At 30.9% G+C, this 26,186-nt stretch overlaps 1 protein-coding gene across 4 annotated transcripts in view; it reads left to right on the forward strand.

The window, feature by feature from the left end:
- Positions 1–25,344, forward strand: part of LOC118182164 (guanine nucleotide-binding protein G(q) subunit alpha-like) — a 67,837-nt gene extending 42,493 nt beyond the window's left edge. For 3 of the 4 annotated variants that reach the window (XM_035351483.2, XM_035351484.2, XM_035351481.2), the window contains exons 7-9: positions 4,629–4,782; positions 8,890–8,997; positions 23,036–25,344. In XM_035351483.2, coding sequence (XP_035207374.1) covers positions 4,629–4,782; positions 8,890–8,997; positions 23,036–23,118 — 345 coding nt within the window. In that variant the 3' untranslated portion in view covers positions 23,119–25,344. Of the gene's footprint in view, positions 1–4,628; positions 4,783–8,889; positions 8,998–9,263; positions 9,375–23,035 lie in introns of all 4 variants that reach the window. The other variant, XM_035351482.2, reaches the window with a different exon arrangement.
- Positions 25,345–26,186: the final 842 nt, after the last annotated feature.

Below are 26,186 nucleotides of genomic sequence, written 5' to 3' on the forward strand. Positions count from 1 at the left end.
TTTAAATTACTATAACTAAATCACATGTAGTTGGGCTATTGATTTATAATTTCCAGTTTTCAAGTGCATGTGAAATGAGTTTGAGGAACTATTGAACAACAAAAAAAACTTTGTTTCTAGAAGCTTAAATATATCTGGTTATCATCTATTTATCTTATAAGAGATAGAAATCTAAAAAAGCTTTAAGTTTAATTTTTAATAACAAAAATTTTAAAATAGCCAAAATAGCCTTATGGATTAAATATTTTTAAAAGAGTTTATTTGGTAAATAAAATATATGAGAAAATCAATAGTGAGTTAGGTAGACCTTCTCTTATGCATAAATGAAACTTAATACGAAAGTACTTATATTTTAAATGATACGTATGATTTCCGTGGATCTATTGGGAGTAACAGTGCCAGTGAAATTTGTGTCGCTGTTAATAGCGAGTTAGGTAGACCTTCTGCATTGAAAGGATTAAATTGATAAATATTTAAATGAAAGGATAGAAGAAGGAAGTAAGTAAAAAATAGAGAAAAAAGAACGTGGAACCTAAAAACTAGGCTTTGCTATGTAATTCTGAGCAATTTACTAAAATAGGTAGCTTAAATTTATTGTGATGGATGGAATGTATGACATGTAGAAAATAAAAAGTGTACAAAAACCAAATTTTTACAAGGGGAAAAAAAAAAAAATCTGAAAGAATTCAAATTTTAAGTCAGCCAGAAGGATTTTTTTAAAGTGCAATATGTTTTCTCTGTAGCAGTTATCAATAGAGATAGATAGCTTTGGAGGAAGAGTGAAACATTTTATAAGATAAGATGAATGTATATTTAGACTAACTTGGGAGTGTTAACTGCATCTAATGCTTTTAAATATGTTATTTTATTGGTCAATAACAGATCATTAAATTTGAAAGCTCTTACATTTTGCTGAACGACAACAGACTCGAAGACTCGGATGAAAAGTGAAAGAATACAAAATCGTGTTTTTGAGACTGACAGCCTATTGGGCTTTCCTCCTTCCTCCCAAAAGATAAACACCTCTTAAAAGAAAAAAAAGTAACTTCACTAATTTCTATCCAAAACTTGAATAATAATAATTGTATATGTTAAATATAATTTACTGCTGCTAGCATTTTTGAACTAGTGTAAATATTTCTGCTATTTGTAGTGAGAATTGTTAATTTAAAAGCATAAAAATTGATTTGTGTATTTGTGGCTAATATTTTTTTCACTTTTTTTATTATAGTTAACTTCCTCGTCACTTCATTAATTTACTTTTATTTGTTAGGTCCCAATCACATTATGTTTCGGCTATGCGGGAATGGACATCAAAAGTGACAATTCTCAGAACCCGCACATTTCCATGTAGCTAGGTTACCATTTTCACTTACTACAATGCCCAACAGTAATCGAATACTGCTCAGATTGGGATCACGTTATCCTTTAGAAGCAGAACTTTTTTGTCTGATTGGTTAATCTCTATGCGGGACAGAGCTCCAGCCGAAACAATTTCAGTGAAGTTTCAAAAAATCCTGCATAGCCGGTACATTGTTTCCATAGTTAGGTGGGACTTCACTTTCCAGCAAAGCTCTTTTTTCTAGCAATTCTCCCATTTAGACCAGTGCTATCAGAATCACGTTTCTCAGAAAATAGTCCTGTCTAGCAGGGGCTGTTGCTAGATGTGATAACCTCTTTACTGTTTCTGTTCTATTTTTTAATTTTATATATTAATTTCTTGGAATTGACCTAGTGTGTTGATTAATAATATGCCAGATAGAGCTCTTAAACCTAGCAAATAAAAATATGTCAAATTGAATTTAACAAATCTTGCCTTCAGATGTGCTAGTAAATCCAAGGTTTAATATTTCTTAATTTGAGTATATATTTTTCAGTCTTAATGAGGTATTTTGTTTAGGCTGAGATTAGTACTAAATAATGCTTTTTGAAACTTATGTTTCCCTTCCTATTTACTACACTGAATTAAATGCTGCAATCAAAGAGAAATAAGTCCCACATCTTATCATACACTTCTTTTAATGAATGAAATCTCAGTTGTGTGTTAATTCTTTATGTCTAGAATATGTATTATTATATTCTTGCATTGAAAAATTTAATATACAAGGGTTGGGGCAAAAGTCATGGCAATTATTTTTTTCTTGTAGATATGTGAAAAGATCACAAAATGTATATGTTTCGTGTGGAAGTTCTGCAGGCATAGTGTGTATGCAGAACAACAGATGGCTCTGTGATAGCTTGCTCTGTGGTAGCGAGGGCTCTGAAATCAGTCAGTTGGTGAGTGCCGTGCGAGATGGAAATAACCTGTGTTGAGCAGCGCGTTGACATCAGAATAGCTGTTCTCCAAGGGAGAAATGCAATGGAATGTCACAGTGAATTAGTAGAAGCCCTTGGAAATAATGCCCTACTATATCCTACAGTAGCTCAGTGGGTAGGAATGTTTCAGCAAGGACGTGTGTCAACCAGTGATAACCAACGATCGGTGAGTGTGTGGACCGACTTGGCACATGCCGTCATTGAGCACCTCATGGATGAAGACAGGCGATGGACATTATTGGAGTTAGAGAGGGCAAGTGGCATCGAGATACGCAACGTCCACAGGATATTGCATAATGAGCTAGCGTCAGAATCCTTTCCTAGTCTAATTGATGGTGATCATCGCATATGACGTCAGGGGTGTCATTGTTTGCCACTTTGTTCCTCATGGCATAACAGTGACCGCACAGTACTAAAGGAACTTCCTGATGCCACAGGTACGACGTGGCGTTCGGGATAAACGTCCGGATCGTTTGGACAATGCAATAATTCTGCATGACAATGCAAGACCACATAAAGCAGAGTGTGTACGGCAGCTACTCTGACGTTGGGTATGGAAAGAATTGGAGCACCCACCATACTCTCCTGATTTTTTTGCCTTGTGACTTTGATCTCATTCTCAAGATTAAGGAAAGAGTATGTGGTAGGTGGTTTGCAACATGAGAGGACATTGCTAATGCTGTGTGCCAACAGATGACCCAATTCACACATGGTGCGGCAAATGCTGAAGCTGATGATATTTAGCGCCTTCCACATCATTGGCAGCATGTGTTGACAGTAGCAGGGAACTACATTGAAGGTCTTTAGGCCCAGGTTTTCATGTCAACTTTATGTGTATTGTGTTATCATTCTTTTGCACGGTGAAGGCTATATTGCCCTGTATACTACCGTAATAAATTCATGTATTACAATATTTCAGTGCTATTCATTGTCACCACATGTAGTTAAGACCTTGTCCTTATGTCTGTATATGTCACATTTTCCAACCGGACTGGTAACTTCAAGAAAAAAAAAAATGATTACCATGTGCCCCAACCTACGTATATTTAGTAGCACATTATCTCCACTGTGGTGAAAAAAAAGGAATAGTAGTTGTATTTTTTATTTTCTGAAAAATTGGATGCTAAGAATTTTATCATTTTTGCAGCATAATTGTGGTCAAACTTGCTTATAGCAAGCTTTATTACAAAATATTTTGGTTATAAGCTATTGTTCAATTTTTCAGTGATGTTGTATTTTTATTGAAATATGGATAGATCAAAGTCAGTAAGGCTCTCTGCCTTATAGTCGTCTTATAATATTAATGCCCTGCTTTCACTGAGTCATCAAGTTTTGAAACTGAAACTATTATGAAATGTGGAAATTTATGACTTGGATGTAATTTGCCTGTTTTCTTCAGTGGTTTTAACATTCACACTTGTATTTATTTTCAAAACTCATACTGTGCAGCATATTAATTAAAAATAAAATGGTTACTTCTAGACTCATAATCTTTATTATGTGATATGGTTATGAAGCATACGCTCTAGAGTCATAATCTTTACTATGTGATACATTTATAAAGCATAGGCCAACTGTCATGCTGCTGAGCTCAAGATTTAGATGTTTGAAGCAATAGTTATATTGTTGAATGGGGACATTTGAAATATGTTGACCAAAAGTCTTATTAATAGATTGCTGATAAATGAAGATGAATACAAGATCTTCATATATCTCATTTAAGATCTCTCAATCAAATTTGCAATTGATGACAGATAGCCTTATTGTACTTTGCCAGAGTCTCCATGAACATTAAAGAAATATCTAAGAGTTTTAGAAATCAATTTCCCTCGGACTAACAAGAATTAGCCAAAGTTAGGGCATTTATCTGTAGAAGTTGTGTATTTATTAAAATTCTGCTGAAAAAGCCTAAAAAGACAACTTTTAAGTAGTTTTACTAAAATTTTTACTATTGACTTTTAATTGCAGAGAGGGAAAAATGTGTTCACAGGTGGATAAACCAATAACAATTAGTAATTTTATTTTGTATTTTAGACTTCTTATTCTAAAAATTTGAATTTCAGCTTCCTCATCTTGCTTTTTAAATTTTTCATTATTTTACTATCATTATTTTAATACTTGTATGTAATGTATATTTATTATTTCTGTTCTTTAAATTAATATTATTTTTAAGTTATTTATCTTATATTGTTTGTTTCATTGGCCCATGAGTATAATGAAAACAATTTTCAGTTTCCTCCACTTAAATAAAAAAAGGACCAGTTTAATTTTTCTACATAACTGATAGTTTTAATGGAGTTTTTATTTGATAGAATCGGATGGAAGAAAGCAAGGCATTATTCAAAACTATTATTACATATCCATGGTTCCAAAATTCATCAGTCATCCTCTTTCTCAACAAAAAAGATCTCTTAGAAGAAAAAATTATGGTTTCACACTTGGTTGACTACTTTCCGGAATATGATGGTGAGCTTAAGTTATTTAAAAATTTAAATATCTATATTTTAACTTCTGTGTAGGAGTTAAAATACAATTTAAATATGGCTAATATTTCATTAGAGGTAAATTTTCATTTCTCTAATATGTATATTTAAGTTTTGATTTTGTTTAGTTTAGTTTAACATTAATAAATTGATTAATGCTAAAATTTGTTTGTAAATGATCATTAATTGACTAATAAATATTAATTAATGGTCATACTTTTCAGATATTTGTTTCAGGTGTTGTAATGTAATTTCATTTAAATAAATGAGCTCATTTTTTAAAGTAAATAATTTTCACTTTGTTTTCATTCTGTTCAGTTTTTTTTTATCATTATTATTAGTGAATAAATACTGCATTTTGTTTTAAGATAATGGTTCTTTTCAGGAGATCAGCTTTTAACAAGAAATTATTCAATTGTATATGTCCTTATCATCTCAAATATATTTAAAAGAAAAAGAGAGAAAATATCTTGAAAAATTAATGCATTTATCAATAAATAATGTTTAATTCTCACATGTTTAATTAACATTGTTTTCTTAAATTCTTTATTCAATTATTATATGAACAGTAATTTTGAAAGCTGAAATTTAATTATGGAAAACAGTTTATTAGCAATATTACTGTCCTTAAAAAAGTAGGCAAAACTGCCAGTAGAAAGTGACAATTATAGTCATAGACTGGCTAAATTAGTTGCAGGATTCAAGTTTTGTAGACCAAAATTCGCCCAAAAAGATTGTGTCCCTGAAAGAAAGAAAAAAAAAAAAAAAAAAAAAAAGTATGTTTTGATACAAGAATGTCTTGTTGCTGTTTTTATTTTTGAAACAAAAAGATAGCATCCAGCTTATTAAGAGTTTAATCACTTAGACAGCTTCTTGCATATGCAATATATGTAGTCATTCATGTCAGTAAAATGATGAGTTCAGAAATACATTTATTATAAGAGAGAAGTGAAGCTAAATGTTTGTTGCTTTGGGGGGAAAAAAAAAAAAATCTACTATTCCAAACACCCACTTCCTACTATAAAATGCATGAAAATATATTAACCAAAATGATGCAAGTCATATTATTTAAAACATTTTAAATAATATGACTCATGTTATTAGAATTTTAAATAATATGAATAAATATATATTTTATATTTTAAATAATATGAATTACTTGTACTTTAGTTACTTATAATTGAAAAGATGTTCTTAATGGGAACATCAGGAATTCAGGAAATTTCTTGAGTTTCTACAGGTCAGGTATGAGTGATGATTTAAAAACTGAAATATTTGCAGTGTCAATTTTTTTTCCTTTCCCTCCCCCCCTTTTTTTTTTTGAAGTGGGAGCCATGAAAATTTTGCAATGCTCCTACAGAGATTCAAATTGTAGACCTCTCAAATTTAAGTCAAGTATGCTTCCAATTACACCATGAATGCATGCATGAGAGAAGGGAGAGAAAAACCTTAATAACTCCCCCTTTTAAAAGGCAACTGAGGATTAGGGACCCAGTCTCCAATCCTAGTGGTGACAAATTTTCTTCCACCACCTTTTAGTTTAGGTATCGCTTGTAGAATCATTAGGTTATTTAAAAGCAGGAGACATGAAAAATGTGCAGTGACTTCTCTGCGACTCAAACCCTAGACCTCTCGAATATGTATCGAGTATGCTTCAAGTTATGCCACAAAGGCATGTTGAAAGGAGTGAAAGAACACGTTATATATATTGATGATTACTGTATAATTCATTTCTACATATAATAAAAGAAAGAGTCTGTCTGTGTCTTCCGTTCGCGCTGCGCGTAAGCTAATATACCCATGGCTACGAAATTTGTTACATAGGTGTATCTAGACAAGAGCCAGTGCACCTCGAAGCGATTTTTTTCAAATTCGAATTATAATTTTTTAAATTTTATGTTTTTTGACGAAACTGCGTCATTTTGAGACATAATGGGAAAGTGAGATTTTACTCTACACATTCCATTTTCACATCGTCATGAAACGTAGGCACTTAGCTATTTTACAAACTTAAAATAAATTTTGTGTTTCTATAAATCGATTAAATACTTAACAAAGCGAGCTTAACACCTTTTCAATGGGATTTTTTCTAAAAAAGTTTCTTTTTAAAAATGTACAATTTATTTTTCTTTGATTTTTAGACACGTTAAACTTTCATCCTTGCGACTGTTTTTACAAAAAGAATTTTGGAAAAATGATAATATTTTGTATTTAAAAAACTGTTTTTAAATGAAGCTTCTGAGTACACTTCTCATATCTCACATCTTTAACAATGTGATTTTGGCAACAATTTTCCTTTCTTATTGTTGTTGATAGATTTTTGATGAAATCGCATCATTTTGAATAGTTTCATTCTTTTAGAAATATGGATTTGGAAACAATTTTTTGTCGTATTTCTTATGTCACTGTTTTTAAGAGATTGGCATACTTCATTGTCATTTTTTTATATATATAATACATTTTTTTTATAAAGTTGTTCTGCAGAGTAAACTTCTGCTTGGAATTTTTTGTTTTTGAGTTTCTTTCATGTTATTTTTTGCTTATTTCACTGTTTGTAAGATATTGAAAAATTTTGCATGATTTTTTTTTCTTCAACGGAAAGTTGGTTAATTTTTTTATATGTAATATATTTTTAAAAAACTTTGTGTTTTTTTTTTTTCGGAAGTTTTCTGCAGAGTAAAATTCTGTGCAGTTTTTAAATTTAACGTTTGGTGTTTCATTCAGGCATTTTTACGGTACATTTAAAAGCCAGACGAAGGCTGGCAGCATAGCTGGTAATACAGGATAAAAATTAAGCATACAGGGGAAAACAAATTTTCTTAAATCCCAAAAAAGATGTATAATTAATTAGAAGATAAAAGTTCATTCTTTAAAACACATGCGTTTTTAACTCTCTCTGAATTATCATTTTTCAAATTAATTCTTTACTCTGTATTGTAAAAGAAGAGTAGTTTCTTGTCTTGTAATCAGTATCTGAAGAAATGAGACTTGAATGGGTAATTATAAAATTCAGGTAGAAATGAGATTGTGAAACATTGTTCGATCAAACTCGGTGCGGTCTTGTCAACATATCTATTTTTCTTGAATCTTTTCTTTTTCTTCAAGAAATGGTTGGATTCCACCTGTGCAAGCTATCTGAGCAATACTTAAAAATGGAGCATATATGAGCACATCCAGTCTTAGTGATGTGGCCATTATTCTTCCATCATCAATAACAAAACTCATATCTTCTAATCCATTATAACTGGAATAAAAGCTAGAACTTGAAAAACAAATATACAAGAGGAAAATAAGGTTTATCTTTTATCACTCTGAAAGATTTCTTGGGAAAAGAAAGATTTCCCAAAATTGTCATGGGGATTCAGAAGATAGCTATACCTATTAACATCTAAAATCAAAGAAGGTAATGTCTAGATGTCTTGAAAAATTGCCAAACCTTCAGGCTTAATATTTCCAACCCCCATGATATTTAAGAAATTGTACCTATGATGTATATGTAGCCTATGCTCACACTAATGCCCATGCCTTCAATGGATTATTATTATTATTTTGAAGGGGGCTAAAGATATTGTAATTTTTTTGCCCATGGGAAATTGTTTAAAACATTATATTTCTTGCATTCAAACTAATTGAATATTATTTTATTAATTTTTATATAGAAAAGGCCAGTTCTGTCCTTGAAAAGAGTTTTTAAATAAATAATTCAATTAATAATTTAGAAACTGCATTTCAGAACCAAAGAACAGGTACAGTGCTAAAATGATTTAATTTCAGTCTTTATTCCTGTTCTTCAAATTATTGTGTATATTAAGTGTGTCCATAAAAGTCTGGTTTTATCAGTCTATTTACATTTTAAAGCAGTTCATAAAATTGACATCTAAATCGTTTAGATTTTTAGACAAAAAAAAAAAAAAAAAAAAAAAAATTACCAAAATGTTATTGTTTTTTTTTGAATAAGCTATGCATAGTTTAATGCTTTTTCCTTCCCTTTTAGAGATATTAGTGATAACATGTCTGCTTAAAAGAATTTTAAAAGCATTCACATGCCAAAGTATTGGGACATTCTAAAATAAATTGATTTAAATTACAGGTCCTAAACAAGATCATATAGCTGCTCGTGAATTCATTTTAAAAATGTATCTTTCTCAAAATCCTGATCCAGATCGAATGGTGTATTCTCATTTCACATGTGCAACAGGTTAGTTTTAACTTTAATTGTGTGCTATTTCGTCTTTTGCATGTGAAATTCTTGATGCTAGTGATTTTATACGTTCAGGTTATTTTGGATAGCAATCTAGTTGCACTTGACATTATTTATTTTAGTTGTATGGATGATTTTCTGTATGTGGTGTTGCATTCAATTTTTACTTAATTTAATGTAATAAATTGATTTTTTAAATTTAATTATATTTTAATTCATTTTATGACTTTTGTTTGCATGCTGACTGTGTCGGATACACATAGATACTGAAAATATTCGTCTGGTTTTCTGTGCGGTTAAGGATACAATTCTTCAAAACAACTTGAAAGAATGCAATCTTGCCTGACAGTCTGGAAAAATTAACAGTTATCAGTGTAATTAATGCCTTTAAATAAACGCTCTTCTCATTCCTATATATACCATTCCTCTCTCAACTCTTTGCACAGACCTTCCCAACAAATTTCCTTTTCTGATTGACCCAAAAATATTAGCATAGATACAAGCTTTTAGTCACAGAATGCATAATTTCTTTTTAAGATGTAAATCTGCAAAAATGGGCTTAGGACCAAATTTTGCTTTAAGAAGATAATGAAACAGAGTGTTGTTAAGAATTTCAAAAATTTTTTATCACATGGTTGCATTTGCACTTCTGTTTTCAAACTGTAGCTTAGTTTTTCTTTTCTTGTCTTAACCATTTGCTTTTAGGAATTTTTAGGAATTGATACTTTAGAAAGTAATGAAATAAGGAAATCGAAACTTGGAAAATAGTATGGAAGTTGAAATTTTAAACCTATAAGATGGCTTTCTTTTTTCATTCCTTTCTTTTAATATAAATTTGATTAGAATAGAAATGATTTAAAATTGGGTAAAATTTAAATTGATATTAATTGTGTAGGAAAACTGTATGCATTTTGAGGTGATCTAACATGTCTATTTTCTTCTTATATATATATATTGCTCTTTAAATATCTTTTTCTTTTTTATACTTATGTGGGTTTCTGCATCCACACAGAGCAACTGTGATACTTCTTAAACAGTTGAGTTTGCTTTCTAAGAACCTCATTCCCTGCAAATATACTTAAGTATGCAAAGAAGGAATATTTTATTTTCGTTTTAATTACTTTTCCATGCTGTCTGTGCTGATTTGTTAATGACATTTTGCTTTTCCTCCCTACACATTTGTCTGAAATAATTCATCTAGTACATATTAATATTCGAAAAGATGCGTTTCTTATGAAAAAAGCATTTTAAAAATGAAATTTATTTGCATTTTCATAAATGCATCCTCTGTCACTCTTTTCTCATTGTATATGTATTTTCATCTATAATTGTATCTTTTTGAGGTGCTTCAGTAAAGCTATGCATAAACTTTTCAGGTTTAGCCTCTTTTTTTAGTTATATAACAATCCCCTCCGGGGGTCGATGTAGAGAACTCTGCGAAGCTACTGGCTAGGATCTGTACCTAGGCAGTCTCGGCCACGGGGGTATAAAATTTATGAACTTGGTGGTTCTGAAGGCTCTGGGAAAGGTCACTTATTGGCCGGCCTCGGAGTCTGGCATGTCCTAGCGCGGCGTGGTGCTAGTAACCCGGGGGTTATCCCCTGGGGTCGCTGGGTAATGTCCCACTGCGACGGGCTCGCCCGAGCGACTGGCAGGAGCATAAGACGACCGGTGCTGCCTGGTGTCATGTCCAGGTGGTGCGCGGCTCTACTGGAGGGTAATAGTGGTGGTTGAACCTCCACGATGTGCCCAAAGGTAGAGTCGACCTGCAGTGAGATTAAGTTTCCTCGGAGCAGGGCAGCCGAAATACCATAGTTATATAACAAGTTTAAATTATTTTGCATTTTGAATCTGAGAACAAATGCACCAGTGTTTTTGAATTTATAATGTTTTGCTGTGCTTTTATAATTGAATGTACAGTTGTGTGTTAGATAGAAAATATTAAATCACTTCCTTATAGAATTTATAATAGTAGAATTTAGAATCTAACATTTAGAATGCTTTGAACAGCTATATTAGAAGCATATAATAGTTTGGTAGATTTTATAAAAGTTGTGATGTGAATTATATGTATGTTTTTTTCCGTAGCCATTATTATGTCATTGAATATTATTTTATTAAATTTTAAATTGATTTATATGCATGTAATTGAATTGCAATTAACTCTTAGTTCAGTCTTATATCTATTGCGACAAATGTGTCTGATGTACACTGCTCAAAAAAAAAAAAAGTGGGACAGTGCTATATCTCCCGTTCTATTGGGCCGATTGACAAAATTCAAACTGCGTTTTTCATGTCTCGAAAGCGCGACTTAGGCTATATATTAGATTTATATATAGCACTATTCTAACATAGGTATTTTGACACAAAATCGGACTTTTTCTGAAATAACATACCAATTTTTTTACATATTTCGATTCTACGACTCAAATTATGCCAGAATACCAAGTTTTGTAAAAATCGTACGAATAGTTTTTAAAATATTAGCTCTCAAAATTTTAGCTCCTCAATGTTAATTGAATTTGGCAAATATTTATTAATATCTCTTTTTTTATTAAACTTTTTTGATTTTTTCTCTCACATTTCGAAATTTTGGTTCATTCCAAATAAAATTTACCCATTTTTTGCGTTTTATTTTTAAAATTTTTATTTTTAAATAATTTCTATAGATTTTTTGAAAAAAATTTTGAATTATAACCTATAAAATTTTTACCATCATCTTAAAGTAGGTGTATTTTTAAGCATATCTGCAAAAAATTAGACTTTTTTATTCAAAATTTTCTAAGATATACACGAATTTACATAATTTCGCGTTTTGAAATTTGGCACCTTTTTTTTGAGCGATAATAACGCCAAATGTGGTCTATGGATTTTTGTTACACTGAATTGCCACAGCTATTTTTAACCTTAAACTTCAAGTAAAATTTTACGAAGAATTAATTATATGACATTTTTCCCCTCAATGATGCGTAATAAATATTTATTAATACTATATGAAAGGCTATTTTTTAAATTATAGATGATATTATTCAAATTTTTAATTATCTTTTTAAATTTCTCTCGTATCTTTTCTTTTTTTAAAAAATTTAAGAGTAAGTTTTTGTAAGAGTAAATTTTTACCTTCGGCGTTTTATCGTCTGCTACTTTACTTCGTTTAAATCGAATTGTCTAAAACTGAGAATTTTCGTTTGATATTTATTTGAATTTTATGACATTAATTGCATAATTTATTTCTAAACAAACTGTTGCTTTTGAAGTGGCTGAAAGAGCGGCTGATACTATTATCCATATTTTTAAAGCACAATATATTTTTATAGAAACATAATATTTAGAATAATCATTTTTTATAAAAGTCAAATTATGATATAAACATACAACCCTCTAGAGAATGAATTAATGGAAGTTCAATGGTTATGTAGAAATGATCTGCAGTTACTTAATGGCTGGGTAAGTCAGCAGATTCTGTGGACAAGTAAGAATAATTATATAAACGACACCCAACATTCTGGATTCAATAAACAACGAGGATACGATGTTTACTAAATGAATTTAAGAAGTTTTAAAACATAAAAAAAATCAACTAATTTTTTTTCCTAAAATGTATTTTTGTGCGTAGCGTATTTTCATTATACCCTTAAAATTCTAATTTAGAATGTAATTGTCAAGAACTGAATCCTAATCATCAGTAATATAATAAGTAATTATTACGGTTATTAATAAATCCTTCTTATAAAGTAATTGCAAATATTTCAAAAAACTTTCTGTCTGAATGCAAACATTTTTCTATGCAAATATTTTTAATTTTATATTAATCAAGATTGCACACCATATTACTTATTTCCACTTCAATTCTTACCGTCAGTTCTAGTAGAATTTACAAATCAATTATATTTAATTAAGGATTGGATTGGATTATTTAATTATGGCAAAGCACATGAGGGCTATCTGCCTAAAGGGAGGGATGCCTTCATGGAGGACTTTCTAAGGGAAACTGGCTCGTATACACATTACACATGGGGAAACCACGAAACCGCCCATGCGGCCAGCCCGTTCGCGGGATTCGAACCTCGGACTGAACTACCAGTGTTCAGCGTCTTTACCGCTCGGCCGTTGGTGGGCTATTTAATTAAGGAATGACCATCTAAGTTAAGAAGTTAAGAAACAGCGTACTGTAACATTTCAATTATTGGCGCCGTATCTCATGTTACTCCCGATTGGCTAGCTACATGATTTTTAATGAGTATTCGGATTTTACTAGTAACTTTACTTGGAAATCGCGCTTAAACTAGGTTAGTTGGTTATTGGAACATAGAAAGAACATGGGAGCTATTTGATTAAGATGCTTTCATAGAGAATCTTTGTAAAGAGAACCTAAAAAACTACGAAAACCAACCATGCAGCCTGGGTTAGACTGAGCAGCAAACAATTAGTATTTAACAATCTTTTTTTTTTTTTTTTTTTCCAAATGCTAGGCAACTGATGAGGCTCCAATTTAATATTTTATTTGTAAATATTTAAAATATTGTTGTATTCTTAGACACAAAAAGCAGAATTTAAGTTTTGTTAACTCGTTAGTAAACTACCAAGCCGCAGTGCAAATGAATATTCAATTTCTTTGGCAATAATTGCATTCACTTAATATTCTTGGAATATGAGCTAAAGAAGGAACGTTCTCGGAAGATTAAAGAAGTGTTTAAATCCAGTGATATTAGGTTTGTCTTACAAGCTCAGGATCAAAACGATTCTGCAATTGCCCGAGTAGTTGACTTGTAAATGGATGTGAATTAAGCAGATGACTTTTAATCTTACGTTATTCAGCCAGAAAACGTATTCCAAATGTTTTGTATTGCATGACAATGCATCTTTTCATTATTCAATAACCAGTCGGAGAACCGCTTGTGTTCCGAAAATAAGTATGTGTACTCAATCGTCCTGCATGTTCTTCAAATTTGTCTTCTTGTGATTTTTTTTCTTTCCAAAAAACTAAAGTTGCCTCTCAAAGGAAAGTTTTTTGACATTGAAGAGACAAAAGGAGTATGACATCTACTTTTAGAGGCATGTCAAAACAGATCTCTACTAACCTTCTCTTCCATTACATGTTGTGCAGTCAGACAAAAAGTTAAATCAGCGTAAATTCTATAATCTATTTTTATTACACTTTGATTACTTTATTAACATACAGTGAATATATACTAAATCTTTTACTTTAGCTTAAGTAATTCGGAATTTTTGACGGAATTTTTGTCGGAACTAGGACTTAGAAGATAGGTCAAATTAAATATTTCGATAACCCAATAAATTCAAGTTCGAAATTTCAATATTTTATTTTCGGAGGGAGGGGAAATGTTTTCAGTTTTGGTCTATTATACTAAGTATATTTGCTTCGATTTTTTATTTTTCCATAAAAGCGAAAATTTTGCGCATGATATACATATAACGCATAGCTTCAAATTAAAATTTAATAATATACAGAGTGGTTATAATTAAAGATCCACATTGAAACGGTCATAAAAGGAAAACTACTGGATCAAATGTTATCAAAGTTGGAAATCATGTAAAGGAGGTCATGGGAATTTATTTTCTGCGAAAAAAAGGAAGTTCGAAACCTCACCACCAGGGGGGAAATGGCGCTGTATGCAATATTGTTAAACGAAATATGAGTCGGAATCTAACTTAACCTTTTGTTAAACGGGTTTAATATGTTGTATACCCTTGAGAAACTTTGAAGTAGGCAAATTACCATTTAAAGACGTTAAATTCGATAAATGTCGAGTGTGCCATCCCTGTAAGTGAGAATTTCGTCCGTGAAAACCACGAATTAGCGATTAGAAAATGTGAGATCGCAAATCACTCTCACAAGCGTGTACAATCTGGAAATCGTTTTCTTACAGATCGCTAATTTGTAATTTTTTAAGCCTGAATTCAGCACTAAAACATGAAGATACTGATTCAAAACGCTTTTAATCGATTTGGGCCAAAGAAATCTCTCATGTTATCTATCTAGTTCCATTGCATTCTTCTACTGCATTCGATTACATAACAGTCATTTCTCACCGTTTACTGTTGAATGACAGCTAGTTTTATAACTGAACCATTTTTTTCTGAAGAGCAGTCGACAGCTGGACCATTGCGATTGCAGCTCACTTAGAGCCAATATTAAAATGTTTCGTGATACATGAACTGTAGTAACGTGGCATTTTAGATACTACAATTTTTATGCAGGGCTGGGCACCACCTCAAGAGTGTCGCATAGTTACTTAGGCAACATTTCACGAATGAACGTCTTATAGGCCAACACTTCCCCTCTTCCCACCAGACCTCAACCTCTGTGACTTTTGTCTATGAGGTTATCTCAAAAGCACTGTTTATGGTGATAATCTAAACAATTTGGCAGAAATGAAAAATGTGATACACTGATAACATTCCTCCTGATATGCTATGTGTAACGTGTATACGAGCCAGTTCCCCTTAAAAAGTCCTCCACGAAGGCATCCCTCCCTTAAGGCAGATAGCCCTCGAGTGCTTTGCCGTAATCTAATAAACCAAACCAAAACCAAACCTGATATGCTAAGAGCTGCTGTTGAGAATGCAGTAACATGATTTAACTTGCTTTCGGAAAATGCTGGACGCTACATTGAACATGCTTTGTAACACGTTTCGGAAAATATTAAACACATTTTAAACAGATGTTTTCGTGTCTTATTTCATTTAACAATATTGTATACAGCGCCATTTTTCCCCTGATGGTGAGTTTTTGAACTCTTTTTTTTTTTTTTTCCGCCGAAAATAAATTCTCAACCTCCTTTACACGATTCCCAAGTTTGATAACATTTGGTCCGGTAGTTTTCCTTTTATGACCATTTCAAATTGGAACTTTAATAATAACCACCATGTAAATAAAGCTTTAAAAGTATGACAGTTTGGTTCAAGTCCCAACTTTAAAAAATATATATATAAATATAAATTTTTATATTAATTCTCTTAGAAAGCATGTTTTAAGAAGCTAATTTTTCTCTCGCGTTATAGATTGTATAAAAAAAAAGATCTTTAATATGATTTAGATTGTTTCAGCCGATATAAGAATCGGGTTACTCTGTGGTATAGAATAAACCCTGCTGGACTGTTTTATTTCTTTGTCATTTAGCAAAAATCTTTTAATTAAAAATTATCCTTTGGACTTCGCTTTAAACTTTATTTATAGCTAAAATGACTAGAAAATGAAAAGCTGTCTTTAGCTGAAATGCAATTCATATAATTGATATTTTAAAAAATTGACAAGAATGCAAAATGTATGGAAGTCTAGCAGTCGAAAAATCTTAATTTTCTTGTGTGAACTGTAGAATAACTATAGAAGGAAAGAAGAAAATTAGGGAGAAAAGTAAGCAAAAATTGCAGGGAAATTTGGCTGTCAGACGTACCAAGATGTTCAAAATGATGGACGCTTTCGAATATACTTTCAGGATACTTCAAAGAATTTAGGTGTTCAAAGAGAAAACACTTGGACGAGTACACTAGCAAATACCATCAATTGAGCTTGTGTTAACAGAAAAGACAAAACGATATCATTGCAGATTTAAGTGAAGAGCGACTGGTTTTAAACTATATGGTTGTGTAAATTACGTTATAGAACATCATATCGTATCATAAATGGTGAATCCCATGATTTCCTCAGTCGAATTATTTGAAGATTCAGGAGTTTATCCAGTGATGTATGTGGATGTCACTTAAAGATGTTTTTTTCCCTTCCTGATGAAACAGCGGCCGAGCGGTAAAGTCGCTGAACACTGGTAGTTCGGTCCGAGGTTCGAATCTCGCGAACGGGCTGGCTGCATGGGCGTTTTCGTGGTTTTCCCCATGTGTAACGTGTATGCAAGCCAGTTTCCCTTAGAAAGTCCTCCAGGAAGGCATCCCTTCCCTTAGGCAGATAGCCGTAGTGTGCTTTGTCATAATAAAATAAGCCAAAACCTTTTGACGAAACCAGTCTTTCCTTTCATCTCATACCTTCAAAATGTGTAGCCTCTAAAGACTGATAAAGGCTCTGACGAAATACTTCGTGAAGAACTTTCTAAGGGAAACCAGCTGTCATACGCGGTACACATGAGAAAATCCACAAAAACGCCCATGCAACCAGCCCGTTTACCGGGGTTCGAACCCCGGAGTGAACTACCAGTGTTCAGCAACTTTACCGCTCGGCCGTTTGTGGGCCTTTATGAAATGGAAGGCGATAACTTTATTTAAAATGATTGTCAGAAATGCCAAAATGTTTCGAAAAGTTAGATACTTTTCAATATACTTTCAGAATGCTTAAAGAAACAGAGAAGAAAAATAAATTTTTTCGTAAAATTTAGTATTCGTATTTTTTTAAATTTAAAACTTTTCAATCTTATGATATTTGATTCTTGCGATTTCAAAAATAAAATATTTGACTAAAATGTGAATAACATTTTAAGAAACCAAATGTAGAATAAAATTGTGTAAAGCAATGGGCACAATGATAAAACTGTTTAAAGCAGTGTATGCAAGTCATCCTAAGTTAAAACATCGGTTATACATTTCTCTTATTTATATATATTTTTTCTGAATGGAACATTGAAAGGCGTGTAAAACTGTGCTTTACTGTATTTTCTCTTTTAATATAGTATGCAGTTTTCAAACGCATCGTAGTCTGGGTTACAAAGTATTCTTCCGAAAAAAACGCAGTTCAAATAGATAAAATCAAATTCTGGAAAATTGATATTAATAAATATATTTAAAATGCTCAGTTCGAAGGAATAAATAGAAAATTTTAAAACAATTATCTGAAGAGACAATGCAACACAAACAATTAAAATAAAAGTATAAAAATTTTAAAATGACCTAAAATAATAGCTATGACGAAAAATATATATAAAGAAAACTATTTGAAAAAAAAAAATAAATAAATAAATGCTGCACCTTTATTTACGCAGTTCGAATAGGTAAATAGAAATTTTTAAAACAGTTATTCGGGAAAAAAAAAAAAAAAAAGTGCAACTTAAACAATTAAAATGAAATTCGAAAAGAAAAAATTACTTAAAATACTAAGTTATAATTAAAAATATAATATAAAGAATATTATTTGGAAAAAAGGAACGATGGTGACTTTTTTTCCTCTCACGGGAAAGGAAACTAGGTTGCCATATATTAAGAAGTTCGCCAAGTGAAGTATTCTTGGCGCAAACTGACAAAAAAGTGCCAACATAAATTTGTGAATTTCTCCGTAAATTTCGCTCCAAATTTTACAAAATTTCATATTTAGGCGTAATTTGAATCGTAGAATCGAAATATGTAAAAAAATTGGTATGTTATTTCAGAAAAAGTCCGATTTTGTGTCAAAATACCTATGTTAGAATAGTGCTATATATAAATCTAATATATATCCTAAGTCGCGCTTTCGAGACATGAAGAACGCAATTTGAATTTTGTCAATCGGCCGAGTAGATCGGGAGATATAGGACTGTCCCATTTTTTTTTTTTTGAGCAGTGTACATTAATAGAGTGCTTTTGTTATATCTTAAATTAACCATTTGTAATGGAAATATGTATTGTAATTTAGTAAGTGACAACCTTGCAAAGAATTTTTTTAAAGGATTTAACGGTTCATTTTTTAACACTATAAACATAATTTGTCAATTATTATACAAATCAATGATATCTTATGATGAATAATAAGGAAATGTTCCAACTTAAGAAATAGCTGGTTGGAAATATTGCAGATGTTGACATGAATTTAATAGCTTTTGTATTCATAGCAGTTTAACTGTAATGGAATTAAGTTTAATTAATCTTGACTTTATGCTGAAAAGAAGCTGAAAGATATAAGTTGAAATGCTAAAACTCAGCATAAATTTAGCAGCAACACCATGATGTATTTATTATCTATAGAATAGGAAGCAGTGTTAAATACTCATAGTTATGTCATATATGTTACATTATCATTGTAATTAAACATAAAATATTAGTTCCCTATGAGTATGCATTGGTCAGAAGAAATTTTCACATTACTAAATTTCATTATTCATAAAAATTCCATATTACCATATTCCTGCCTTTTTTCCTGTGAACCCAAACTAAAAGGAATGCTGAGTCTCCAAGATGAAATGCTCTAATCTGAAATGTCTGTAGTACAACAGATATTCAATACATAAAGAAGGTTGATGCATCAATGGTAAAACAAAGTTTTGTTTATTCAATCACACTGTTTCTACACAAGTTGCACAGAAGATAGGATGTGTAATCAATATTTGATTTCTCTTCTGGTATCTTTTAGCATCTGTGGCATAACATTGCAACTCTCTAATCTGCTCACAGAGCTGTTCCAAAGTCATAACTTTAGTGGAGCACTTTCTGACTTTGGTAGAGGATTTGCTGTCCTTAAATACCTCCGCAAGAAGAAATCCAGAGAAGCTATGCCAGGTGACCAAGGTGGCCATTGGTGACCTCTCCTCTTTCTGAGAATTCATCATTCTATATGTTCACACCATTGAGGAAGTGCACCATCTTATTGTAAGAGCAGATGTGGGTATCGGTGTCTTATCTGAGGGAACACAAAATTAACTAGCATATCAAGATATGTGTGATCAATGATAGTTGTCTCTGCAGAAATAAAGCATTTAATAATTTCATTCTGCCTCAAGTCACACCAAATGCTTTGGACTCTCTTGCTGATACTCTTTGGGCTTTGGAGGATGTTCACTACTCCAAATGTACATGTGTCTTTTGACCTTTTCACTGAGGAGACATGTTGCTTCATCGGAAAACCTAATCTTGGCCAGAAAATTGTGGTCTGTGTTGATGGGCTGGAGAATGTCTTTTAAGTGTTGCTTGTATCGTTGGGTTTCACCTTATGTAATAGTTGCACTTTGTATGAATGAAGTCCTTGTATAGCACATTGCCAGTAGCTGATTTTGGAAGACCAAGCTGATGTGATGCTATACAAATAGATTTCTTATGTCTTCTTGCAAGTGCTCTCAAATATAGTTAACAATCTGCTCTGGTGCTCTTGAAAGTCTACTGCCATGTCTCTCAGCAGCAAATCCTGTCCCTGGGAATACTGCTTTCCATGCCTTGATTCTGTTGGCATTGGGAGAGTTTCTGTGGTATGTTCTTTGTAGGGAAACGTCATTGAACTGCATGGACCCTAATTCTGCAAACCACTGCACAGTTTGTTCTTTTTAAGTATTCATTGCCATTTTCAGTTTTTCAGGGGAAGAGGGATAAGAAAATGAGTTCCATGTACTAGGGAAGGTCAAATTTTTGAAATACGGTCGACTCCCTTAATATGGGTTAGTAGCATTTCTTTGTTAATGATAGTATGGGTCTTGTTTAAAAATTAAGTTGGCATATTGCAGGACAAAGAAAAAATTGCCATCACAAACCATTGGAAGAAAACAGAATTTCCACATGAAGTACAAAAAGGAGAGGGGGATGCATAGTGTGACAGCAGTGATAGAAAATTATACCACAATACTAAAGAATTATTTTTATTCTCAACAGTATGTAATTTAACTGCATGTAATGTTAAGTATGTAAACATTATTAAATCGTCCATTAAAAATAAATTATATGTATAGCTGTTAATTTTCTGTTTCCCATTGTCTGTTATCAAAATTTAAGAGTAACATAAACAAAAAAAATTTTTTTCTGTTGTTGTTTTGTCTTGAAGGTTATTTCTCCTGTTTTGATTTATTTAAGTAAATCAAATTTAAATTACTTAAGTAAATTTAATTTACTTAAGTAAATGAACTTCTTCATTAAAACTGTGTAAAAATGCAAGTAAATTGTTAGTAGTATTTCTTTGTTAATTATGTGTTATTCCCCCCTTTCTAATTGCTGTTGAGATTGTGGATTACTGTGGCATAGTTCCCAGCATTATACTGGGTAATCATGGGTGTACTGTTGTGTTGAGCTCAAGATCTAAGTTGGGAGTCATAAAAATGGTGGAATAGATCTGTAGAGCAACATGCAAACAGATTTTAACCGATTCATAAGTGAAATTTAGATACTGAAATGGTGAAAGCAGGCCCAAGCACTTGTTGAAAGTAAACTTGGGAAGCATCAGACTCAGAAGTGTTCAACTGGATACAAGAAAAGAAGAATTACCATAAAAACTGTGTAAAGTAGCTAAACATAATGAAAATGTAAATGAGGAAGGGGAAACATATGGTGCAGGAAGTTTTTAAAGTGATTCTTAGTGTTAGAAAAAGTACTTAATTGAATTTATTGAAAGTGTTCAAGAAAATTTCTAAAATAATATTAAATATTTCTTACCATTCTGCAATTTTATTAGTAAAAAAAATATTTATGCATACTTAAACATTATATTAAATAAAGTCATGTATTAGGACATACTGAGAGGTAAATATTAAAGGTACATGCAAAAATATTCTTAACATGTATTTCTCTCATAATGAAATTTTCGTGATTGATACATCTTCAAAGCATGTCATCTTGTACTTTATAATGACATATGAGAGGACCACACACATGAATTTTTATCTTTGTGTGGTATCTGCTGCAAGATTCTTCATCTTGTGCTTATTTTGTTTCTTCATCTTGTATTAAAAAATATTCTGTTAATTATGTGAGAATGTTTATATGAGGGCACTACACACATGAATTTTTATCTTTGTGTGGTATCTGCTGCAAGATTCTTCATCTTGTATTAAGAAATATTCTGTTAATTATATGAGAATGTTTTTTATAATTGATGGAGGTTTTACAATCACTATTTTTTCTCACAGCTTGTGCATAAACAAGGAGTGTGTAAATGTATTCCTACATTTTTGCAATTAGCTTTATTATTATTTTATTATAGTAGATGTCTGTGACTGAGGTAGAAAGTTGTGCACTCATTTTCTGTAGTATGTGTTTTTATTTCTTCCCCTTCCTTTTTTAAACATCAGAGACTTGTCAGAAAGACTACAAATTTTATATATATAAAATACTGTATGTATTATATTTCTCAGATCTTTGTTAGCAGTAAAATATATTTTTTGCAAAATGTAAAATAATGCCATTAGAGCTGCCGTGGTAACTTAATAAATCTAAATTTAATGAAATATATTCCAATTAGTAGAAACTATTCTATAAGGTAGAATCAAATTGTTATTTTATAATGTAGGAACCAGTTTGCTTTTCTATATACTATCTCGTAAATAATACTATTCTTTCCTCATTTCTGTTCTCAGAATTTTCAGCTTCCCTAACTTTCAGTTTTTGTTTAACTATTAAAAATGGGAAATATTTTAATAAAGTGGAGCATTTCTTTATTCTGCTGTATTTAATTTTTCTTTTGAAGATTTAATGAACAGCTACTTTTGAAGGATAAAGAACTTTTGGGGGAAGGAGAGGAAAGGATGTATAAACATTTTCTTTAACAAAAAATCTATTAAAAAGATATGTATGAAATCTTTGCCTTAAGCAAGATACAGCAATGAAACTGCTTATTTCCTGTTATGCTTTAACTGTTTTATTTTAACATTTAGTTCTCTAGAATTTTCAAAAGTTCCTATGTATATATTTTTGTTCTGAAAGAACTACAGAGATTTAACACGTACTTTTTGAAGCTGTACATTATTTGATAAAGGAAAAGAGGATCAGCATTTGGAATGTGTTTGAAGTTTAAAGTAAAGGAAGTAAGGGAAGAAATTCTGTGGGATATACTTTTGGTTTGCATAAATATCAAGGTGAATACTACTATTCATTCTGCTATCTGTGAATTTAAATAGATATTGTAAACTATTAGTCAGATTACTTGAAACTTTATTTATGCATTGATGATTTATAATAACTGAACTTAATGATATTGTACTTTTGACATCTACTTGCATGTTTCAACTTTAGGTTTAGAAATAATGTTGCGCAAAAGCAATTCGTATGTTTTTGAGTATTAAAATATCCTGTTGTGTATTGTAAATGGATGGGATTCTTTATCTTTCAGTACATTTAAAGAAACATATTGAAACTTACAAAAAAAATAGGTATATATAATAATTTTTTTTCTTTTATTTTTCAGATACTGAGAACATTAGGTTTGTGTTTGCTGCAGTGAAAGACACCATTCTCCAACAAAATTTGAAAGAATATAATCTTGTATAGGTGATAAAGTTAGATTTTTACAGTCTCTCAACTTTTTATGAGTCACTGTCTAGCTACCTTTTGGTTAGCTTTCTGATGGTGAAACTCCTCATCCTGAAAAAAATATATATATAATCAATTTTGCTACTAGCAAATATATATTATGAGGAAAATAAATTTCCTCTGAGGTTGTTTATCACAGCTGACAGAAAAGTGACTTTAGTGAACACCTACTATCAGCAAATAAGTATGGTGACATTTTAAGGATGATTTGATCACCGATAGCTTCTGCTAATTTTTGTTACGTTTTTCTGGATGAATGCATGTAGTCAAGTTTATGGGATTTTCTTTTTTCTTTCATCTATAGAAGGACTTGTTAGAATTATCAAACCATAACTTTTGTAAGTCCAAAAAGATACCTGAAATTATATATGTGCCAATCGACTTTGAAGATAAGTATTTGCTCAGATTTTTGTAGTATTAATGCTTCATATTTTTTTAGCAAAATAAGATGGAAATTAAGGTTATTTTATGTTTTTGTTTTATATAATTGATCATACATGTAAAGCAAAAAAGGGTATTTTGTTTTTTACGCTTAAAATACATAAGTCTCTGGAACTGGGAGGAAATAAAAACTATATTTAGCTGTGTTTTGTAACATAAATTATATCATTTTGAAAGTTATCTTCTCTGATGCTGTTTTTTATACTCTTTACAACTTTACTGGAAAATATATGTGAAATTGTGTTGGAGATACACATTAGTGACTAATGTTCTGTGATCGATTAGCTCACTTTAACTCTTGTCAGATTGTTACATATATTCACCTGTGCTAAAAGCTTTGTGTTCAGAGGGGTCCAAATTTTAAAATGTAGGAATGTTTGTCTTGATTGTTGATTTTTTAATACATAACTTTTATCACCCAACCTGATAGTTTCTTATAATTCTCATTATTCTGAACCGGTGAGTATTTAGTAGATGTGGTAAAAATTAATGTTTAGAACATAAGAATACTTTTCCTATATTTAAAGTTTGCTTATAAATTATTGATTTACGATGTGGGTAGGTTTGATATATTAAGTCCCTCTTTTTTTTTTTTTTTTTTTAAATCTAACTAGTCAGCTGAAGTTACCTATTTTGACTAATGCTCTCAAAACTCTTATGCTCAAAAATGTAAAGATTATTCTTATTAGTTACTTATTGTAAACTGTAAAGCAGTATATAATAATTCTTTGTATTGATTTTGCAGTTTATGGACATATTTTTATTTAAGAGATAGCATATACAAAATAAAGGTTTTTAATATTTAAATTATTATTTTTATAATAAAAGTACCTGTGATGTGAAAAGTATTGATTGAAAGATCTTAAGGTTTATTTCTGAAGCCAAATCATGTATAATTTTAGCGTGTGATATATATCTTTAATATGTTTATATTTTAAAAGAATTAACGCATCACAAATTTGAGATGATTTTCTGTAATTATTTTAACTTCACTGAATCTGCCATCAGCATTCTCATGCTCACTGTCTACATAAAAACAAACAATATAGTAGTAAATTAATAGCAAAAAAACAGTGTATTTTGATATGTGTAATTAGCATTCATATGATGCAGTTGCCCTTGCAGTATGCTAAGTAAGGGTTAATCTGGTCACTAATATTTATTAATAAAAGTGAATATGTTGTTTTGTATCATGTTTGTATAAAACACCTCTTGAGTGATTGTAGGTGGTAAAATGGACTGATGGAGATTCCTTTTTATGTTTAAAAACTGGAAAGAATTTTTATCCTGTGTAAAATTGTATTGTATATTTACTTTAAAAGAGTGAACTTTTAAGTCAACATTGTAACATATGATTTCTTTCATTGCGTCTTTTATGTAAACCATTGTTTCTGATTGTGTATATTTTAAGTGCTAGCCTCCCTTATATTGTTGGTGCTTTCAATACATTACCATTTCTTGTATAATGCATGCAATGGTAGTATAAAGTCCTGTTTTAATGTAATTAAAAATGCTTTGATAAATATACACACACATATATACATATATATATATATTATAGATGAATGCAGTGCTAAGATTTTGTAAAATATAAACTGTTGCATTTTGTCTTCTGACATCTTTTTCAGGCATTTGTTACATGCCATTAAGTGTTTGTAAAATTAAAATAATTTGAATGGTGTCTTGGCTGCTACTGTGCTCAGTAATATTTTATAATAAAACTTGAGATCATTTCATATGCTATGTATGTAGGTGTGATTTTTTTTAACTCTTAAGTATTTTTTTAGAAATTAAAGGAAAAAAAAAAAAGCCTTATTTATAAACATTTATCAGAGCTTCTGATTAGTCTTTAAAGCCATTAGTTAAAGTTAACTCAGTTCAACTGTGGCCTGCATTAGAGGGAATTTTTTTCATATAAATTTTCTTTCACAATGGCATGTTACAAAAATAATGGAAAAATCAAGTTTAACTCTTTGTGGTAGTTATATTTGTAATTAAATAAAAATCAATTAATTTAATCTATAAATTATGCTGCCCAATGTATCCATGCCAGCTCTGGCACCAGTCCCAAACAGCACTGATTTTCTACAACAGTGCAGAAAGTTAGAGAATAATTTTTAAAAAAGTACATATAGTAACATAATTAACAAATTATTTCTACTTTCATATGGAGAATACATGTAAAAAAGAGTCAACTCAGAATTGGCAAACTTTTAACATTTTGTTTCATGCTTCTGAAATTGGGGGGGGGGGGACGTCGCAGCACTCAATGAACTGGAAGTTGATCTGTCAGCACTATCCTTATCTTCAGGGTAGATGTTTTTATTTTCTTCAGCTTATAACTCCTTACTAAATGTAGTATTTCATCTCGATGTACTCCGTCTTTGATATGATTTAAATCGGAATTCCTCGTCATTATAAATATCATGAATACACATTAAATAGTTTTCTGGTTGCAATTTTCTAATTTCGACTATGCGTAATTTATGCTTTACGCATGTACACGTTGAAAGAAATGTTTAATAAAGTAAACAAATAAATATTAAGCTTTTTTTTTTTTTTTTTTTTTTGTAAATTTTGATACC

Source organism: Stegodyphus dumicola, chromosome 4 (assembly GCF_044657685.1).
Source record: "Stegodyphus dumicola isolate Sdum_Otavi_A_Nest chromosome 4, ASM4465768v1".
NCBI classification, from domain to species: domain Eukaryota; kingdom Metazoa; phylum Arthropoda; class Arachnida; order Araneae; family Eresidae; genus Stegodyphus; species Stegodyphus dumicola.